Source organism: Saccostrea cucullata, unplaced genomic scaffold (assembly GCF_032062105.1).
Source record: "Saccostrea cucullata isolate Sc308-1 unplaced genomic scaffold, CSIRO_AGI_Scuc_v1 ctg5077, whole genome shotgun sequence".
Lineage (NCBI taxonomy): Eukaryota > Metazoa > Mollusca > Bivalvia > Ostreida > Ostreidae > Saccostrea > Saccostrea cuccullata.
The window spans coordinates 34,621-41,667 of NW_026930290.1; the positions used below are offsets into that span (position 1 = coordinate 34,621).

The 7,047-nt window shown below is 31.7% G+C and overlaps 1 protein-coding gene across 1 annotated transcript; it reads right to left on the reverse strand.

Moving 5' to 3' along the window:
• Positions 1-3,403: 3,403 nt before the first annotated feature.
• LOC134283611 (ELMO domain-containing protein 2-like) lies at positions 3,404-6,691 on the reverse strand (the record flags this gene model as incomplete). The annotated part of the gene is made up of 6 exons (XM_062766117.1): positions 3,404-4,491; positions 4,827-4,960; positions 5,316-5,384; positions 5,733-5,866; positions 6,091-6,220; positions 6,507-6,691. Coding segments are annotated over 6 exons (810 nt in total), but the record flags the coding sequence as incomplete, so codon positions are not given.
• Between the last annotated feature and the right edge of the window lie 356 nt (positions 6,692-7,047).

Sequence of the window (7,047 nt, forward strand, 5' to 3'; positions counted from 1 at the left end):
AGAAGCATATAATATAGTATATTGGAAGCGTATTATATTTGGCTGAGTATTCTAGTGCCTTTTGTGGAAAATATGATCTGCTAAATCAAGTACATCACTAAATGTTTTGTTTTCATATATTCATATAAAGCATATTCAGAAAGCGCTAATTCAAATCTATGCTAACTTGTTAGTTCCGCCAAATATCATACACGCCAAATAAAATACATTTACAGTATCTGGCTCTTACATGATGTAACTATCTTGAAATTAAGACAGAATTTTTACTTATAAGATTTAGACTTAGCTAAGATTGCTTACTTATGTGTTGAAGCCAGATTTACCACATCTAACTTTTTTTTTATGAAAAGTATGGTCGATGTTGTTTGGAATAGGTCCATTCTATAGTTATAATGGCTACTTGTGCTGTAAATTTACATTGAAGATGCATCTGGAATGGATGTTTGTAGAACTGGCTACAGTGGTCCCAAAAACTACTCACCTAGTATTTAATTTTCTATATATCATTGAAGGACCAGGTGCATATTAGTTGTCCAACATGATCAAAGTTTGCATGATATTATGTAGAAATGTCTTGCCTTGGATGCTGAATAAGGCCTAGTAAATTTCTTGTAAAAGTGGCTATTGAAAATATCTGGTCTGACTCTAGAGCAGATAAATGGAGAATGCATTAAGATAACTTATAGCTGTGTTTTGCTAATGTTTAAGGAAAGAAAAACCAGCATTCTGAGAGCACTGCACTAGCAATACAAGTCCCCTACCGGAAAATATAATCTGGTTCCTGTTAAAAATTGAAAATGCCATAATTCCTTAAAAAATCATTGAAGCGTAACGAAATGCAAACTTGATCTATAGCTCAAGGTAAATTAGTCACATGTCAAAGATTTCTTTGCCCCCTTTTCCTATGTGACTGGTAAATTTAGATATATCTACAGGAAACCAGAGTCAAGTAAAGAAGTACACACCAGGAAAAAATATAAAAGATAATGTGTTTGCTACATATGATAATCTTTCGATATTAAAAGAGTTCAAGTATAGGGTTAAGCAAATATTACTATTTTTAGTGTAAAATCACAAAAGAAAACCCTTAAAATTCCTATTATCACACGGAATAATTACTTCTGTAATCAAACATGCCAATTAGGGTAAATTAACAGAGAACTACATGTATTAATTATCTTAGTGACATGTAACTACACACATTTTTGGATAAATGTTACAAGTTAACAACCTTGTAACCAGTTAGAAAACATGTCATTGACCTTGAACAAGGCAACGTCTCCCTCTAAAGGCAGAGAAGTTTCATTGTGTAACCTGTCAAATTGTTATACAGTGTATATTACTAAATAAATGAACTCGCATATGAACTTAAGAAAGGGGTGCTGACAATCTTTGTTATGCCTGGTTTTGAATATGGTGCCATAGAGTATTTGTCCTTTCCAATTGATCTATTGGCCCCTAGCTCTGTCTTCATCCTTCCATCATGCTGTATAGTGTTTAGCTCAGTTTCAAAGAACTATTCAAATAATTTTTATCAAAGCTCCTATACATACTGATACATTCTTATGAGGGCTATTCAAGGGCAAACCTTATTTGCTGATACATACTAATAACAAGATGTGTTTGTGAAATATGCGCCCGGCGGCAACAAATTAAAAAAAAAAAGGCTATTTTAGCATATAGGTCAAGGTCACAAGGTCATTGACCTTGGTGTCATTTGAAAAAACTTAATTAGTGGAGTATGCATACCAATTATGAAGTCTCTATCTCCTATGTTTCAAAAGTTAAAGTGAAAGATCATCTTTCATGGTTCAAAAGTTACGGCAAAGATTAAAGTTTGCAAAAAAAACCCAACTGTTTTTAGCATATAGGTTGCAGTCAAGGTCACAAGGTCATTGACCTTGGTGTCATTTGAAAAAGCTTTATTTGTGGAGTACGCATAATAAATATGAAGTCTCTATCTTTCATGGTTCAAAAGTTATGGCGAGGTTAAAGTTTGCAGACAAACAGACAGGACAAAAACAATATATGCCTCAGATTGATATGAGCATAAAAACTATTCAGTGTCATCAACATATTTTCCATTGCCTTTGACTCTACTTTATAAAATTTATTAAATAATCTCCATATCTAAGAAACAAGATATTTTAATCAAACCTTTTGTGTTTGTACACACAACCACATCAGTATCATATAACCTTAACCTTTCTTTTGACCTTGAAACCACTTTCTCAATATAGTGTTTATCTCGACTATTTCAAAGAATTAAACTTCTCTTTAAAATACTTATATATTGATCAGAATTATATAATTGCATCAATATTTCTGTCCCTTGCTTTGTCAAAAGTGAGGAGACATTAAATCTCATTAGTCAGTCTGCCTGCCACAAAAACTTTAAACTTTGGTCATAACTTTGAATGGGAAGAGATAGAGCATGTACGTTATACATGTATACAGTAAAACTTGTTTAGTACTAACAAGGAAAGTGCTAATTCACAGATATAGCGCTGTTATCTTGGATCTCCCACTACATAAGTTTAACAAATCTCTTATACAGAATATAAAGAATTACGGATAGAGTGAAGTAATTTCACAGGTCCCAGTGACTTCGTTATAACCGAGTTTTACTGTATTACCTTTGGTAAGAATTTTGTAAATATACTATGATTTTTTACCCCATGACCTTGACCTTCAAGTTTGGTTTGCTTTTCAAAAAAAAAAAAAACCCATTAAATGTACTTTAAATTGTACTATTGAAAGAGAAAAGATAATGCTTTGAATTCATGTATTATACTGAATTTGTATATCACCTTTACAGTATGACCTTTATAAATATACTATGATTTAATTTATCCTGTGACCTTGACCTTTAGTTTGACCTACTATTTTAAAATGTTATCTTTCCTTGTAACTTTTGATTAAGAAGAAATAGGGCTTTCATATTTGACATAAGCATTACTTGCAACAAGAAGTTTTATGAAAATGCAAGATTTTTCACCTTTGACCTTGACTTTCATGTTTGACCTAATTTTAACTTTGGTGATTACTTTTATAAATGATGTGTGATTAGAGCGTACATATGTGTTGGCAGGAAAAAGATCCCTCCCTGCTCAATAGCTCTGCAGTGCCGAGTATACGACAAAATTTGCAGCTCTATACCATCAAGTGGTGGCGTCTCCATATGAGCGAAAAATCCTTGAGAGGGACGTTAAACAATATACAATTAATCAGTCATTAAACAGGCATCAAAGAGGTCAATTTTTTTTACCAATTGTCCTTTTCTTTGACCTCACTTTCTTAAATTAGTGATTATCTCAATTTCAAAGAATCATTTAAACAGGCATCAAAGAGCAATACTTTCATAAAAAGTTTTATTTACATAACATAAATAAATAATCTTGTGTCAAAACATTTTAAGCTGTATGGATGTGCTAACACACATTATTCAATTTTTAGCACAGCTTGAATTTACAATGTACCTCTAATTTCCTGGCCTTCAGGATATAATATGTTATGCATATCATTCCCACAAAATTATTGGTAAGATTTAGTGTGAAACTTCTAGTCAGTTCCAAAACTAAACAAAATACATGTGTACTTCATCACAGATGATAACAAAACAAAAACTACAGTAGTTATTCTACAGAACACAGTATATCTAGATGAAAGTTCATGTCTTTTCATCTACCATAATCTCAAACACTTGTAGCTTGATGTTTTCAATGAAATAAAAATAAAAAATAAAAAAAAAAGTTTGTAAAACTTGAAAGCAAAAGTTTCACGTAGTAACCAATAGAATTAGTTGAATATGTTCACTATAATCTTAGTACCTGATATACAGTTGATATGTTATAGTTTGAATCAGCTTAATTTACCAGTATCTCACACTATTAGGTAAAACTGAACGGAGTTACCTGCCCCTAAAGTTGTATAACAATGTAAACATAGAATATTCATTGATGTCATGATAAATAAGGCATAAAAGTGAATGGAATGAAGTGCATTAGGTCTTTGATGATTTTGTGCTTTTACTTAAATTCTGGATTCCCTGCTGAAGTCTAATTCAAATGTTAGTTCCCGTAATGTACTATTATGTACTATTGTACATTCAAGAGCAACAATAAGCCCATGATTGATATGCTTTTAGAGTAAAAGAAATTACTATGGTGAAACCATGAATTGGATTACCGAAACATCTGTTATAACCTATAAAGCATAAGAAAGGTCACATTTCAATATATTATGCTATTAAAAAAAGTTAGGTGCTTTGTCTGTACATGTACCATGTAACAAGTAATCAGCTATATCATTGTAAACTCATCAGAACACATTTTCATTCTTTAATTTGGAAATCAGATTTTAAAATTGTGGTAGTTTTTGATAGCTTGTGTAACAATTTTCTGTTAAATTTGTCTCTCATAGGTCCAAACTGCATAATATCCTCAGGCTCTTCTTTGAACCAAAACTGATCAAATTCCCAAAAGACGTGACCTGCAAAGAATGCAAAATGTATTGAACCTGATTTAATTAATTATCGTATGGAAAAGTTTTCTGAATTATTTTTTTTTCAATATTAACATTCCATCCAAATCATATCAGTTGCTCTCATAAATGATGTTTTTTTTTTTGCAGTATCATGTACTTTAGTCAATTCATGCCAAATCTTTTCATTGAAAAGCGAGAGATGTCAGAAAACAGAAGTCTCAATGACCTATTTCACAGTCTTTAAGAAATGAGAGTTTTATAATCAAAGGAAAATTATACAAACATGCAATATTTTCAAGGCTTGAAAACACAATATATGACATGACAATTGTGTAACTTACAATAAACTTCATGAAAATCCTGAACTCTTGGAGCTCCATCTATCACATTGTAGAAATGAGTACGCAGAGATCCACTGACTAAGGCTTTATAAACCATATTGGTCAAGTTAATACCCACAATGGCAAAGGAGTAGCTGAAAAAGCAGAAGGATTTCATCTGCAGTGATATTAATGTTGCCCCTTTCATGGTTAATTTTTTTTTAACATATTGAATAGTACATTTACTGTTATGAACTTATCAAAGGAGATGCTATCCTAAAAAGTATCTGGGATATTTAATTCCATTACTGTATCTATCAAATACATGTAAATAAAATTTTTACACAATTTTAGATTTTTGTCCATTAGAGCACCCCATCTTGAATTTTCAATAAATATAATACATATGAGGATTTATCAAAAACTGTTTCTTTAAGAATTTAATTGATTTCTTAGTGGTATTCATAAATAAATAAATATCAATAATAATTCCTTATAAGAACTTCTTACCCATATTTAGGGTGATGAGATCGAGACAGAAGGTGTTTACACTGATCTGAATACTGTATGGCAAAGTATCTGAAAAATTCAAAGAAGAAAAGTTTATACCATCAATACTAGATTAAATATGATCACTGCACTTATATTTCTCTCTTATGTTGTGCACAAAGGTGAAGACAATTTACAGTGAAATTCAGAAATGCAATGGTTTGGCTATATGGACAAGTCATCAATGTCAAACATTTGCAAGTATTGTTTCTGCATTATAAGCAGCTACAATGGAGTCTATATATAATTGATATGAATGCTTCACCTTCCAGATGAAATTTAGACCAAATATATTTCAGTAATCAAGGTCCTTCATTAATAAAGACAATTTGTTAAAGAGAACAAGTGTCTGGATTAATACGATGTGACTGTACTTACAATAACTGGTTGAGTCCCAGTATACCCATGCCCCTAAAATCTGTCATTGGATCCTCCCCTTGGAATCCTATGATTGACCACTGCTTGGATTTTCTGGACTCTAACTTCTCATCTGGCATTAAGATTTTCCATAACTGCAAAAATTCACATCTACTAGATTGTTTTTAGTAAAGAAATATTTTGTCACCATAATTTGACAGTGTAATACAAAGTATACTTCAAGTTACAAGGTTGTCTATTAAAAATCAGGAAGGTATATATTTTGTCTGTGACTGTATTGGTCAAAACATGGACAGAAACCTGTATCCATACATGTCATTGTCTAATTCATATAATTAATCTATGCTTACACCTGTACCTGCATTAATTTTTCTTCATGTTCCGAGTTTTCTTGTGAATATGATGTTTTTCTCATCATTTCTATTTCCCTCTTTAATCTTTTGTATCCACATATTTGGCACAAGCAGTCTTGTAAATCTCCTTTAAATCTGAAAATGACATTTTACAATTAACTTTCTCTAAGCAAAGGCAGCAAAATATTTTTTTGTTCGAAAGGACCTGCTAAAAATATTTACATTCAGTACACTGTCTGGAGAATAATTAACCCTGAACTTAAACTGTCTTTATTATTTACCCATGAATTTAAAATTTTGAAGTCTAGTGTAACTTACTTAACTCAAGACAAACTCAAGTAATTTATTATCCTGTGATTTATAGTCATATTTTTTTAACTATCTATTAAACTTGATTTAATTAAACCCCCTTTCTCCTTACTTCATGTGAACCTCTGGAATAATCTGCTTGACTTTCATCACCTCGCCCACTGCTGCAACGATATCAACATCCTCCTCCTTGCTCAGCTTGTGTAGGTATGTAACATTTGATAACTTCAGACTTCTCTCTGCATCAAATGAAAAGATAACTAAGGGCCTGTAGGTTGTAACACCCATATAATGCATCTGCAGGATACCAAAACAGTATGTCATGACAAACAAAAATTTGCGGATATGCCAATATTCAAAATATTTGCGGATATGCCAATATTCAAAATACTTTTGTTGCAGTCAGTTTTCAGAATAAGTCATGATTACTCATACTAATTGATAGCATATTGCTTTTTTTCCTTCTATTATTATTTGGTCTCTATATCGGAAAGGCAGAGAGTAGGAAGAATATGTAACAACATCTTTGAGAAAATTTTTTTTCCTGTATTCCATAAACCCTTCGGCCTCAGGGTGTATGGAATAAAACCTGTGGTATATCCCTGTACAACCTTGCTGGACCTGGGTTTTATTCCATACACCCCAAGTCCATA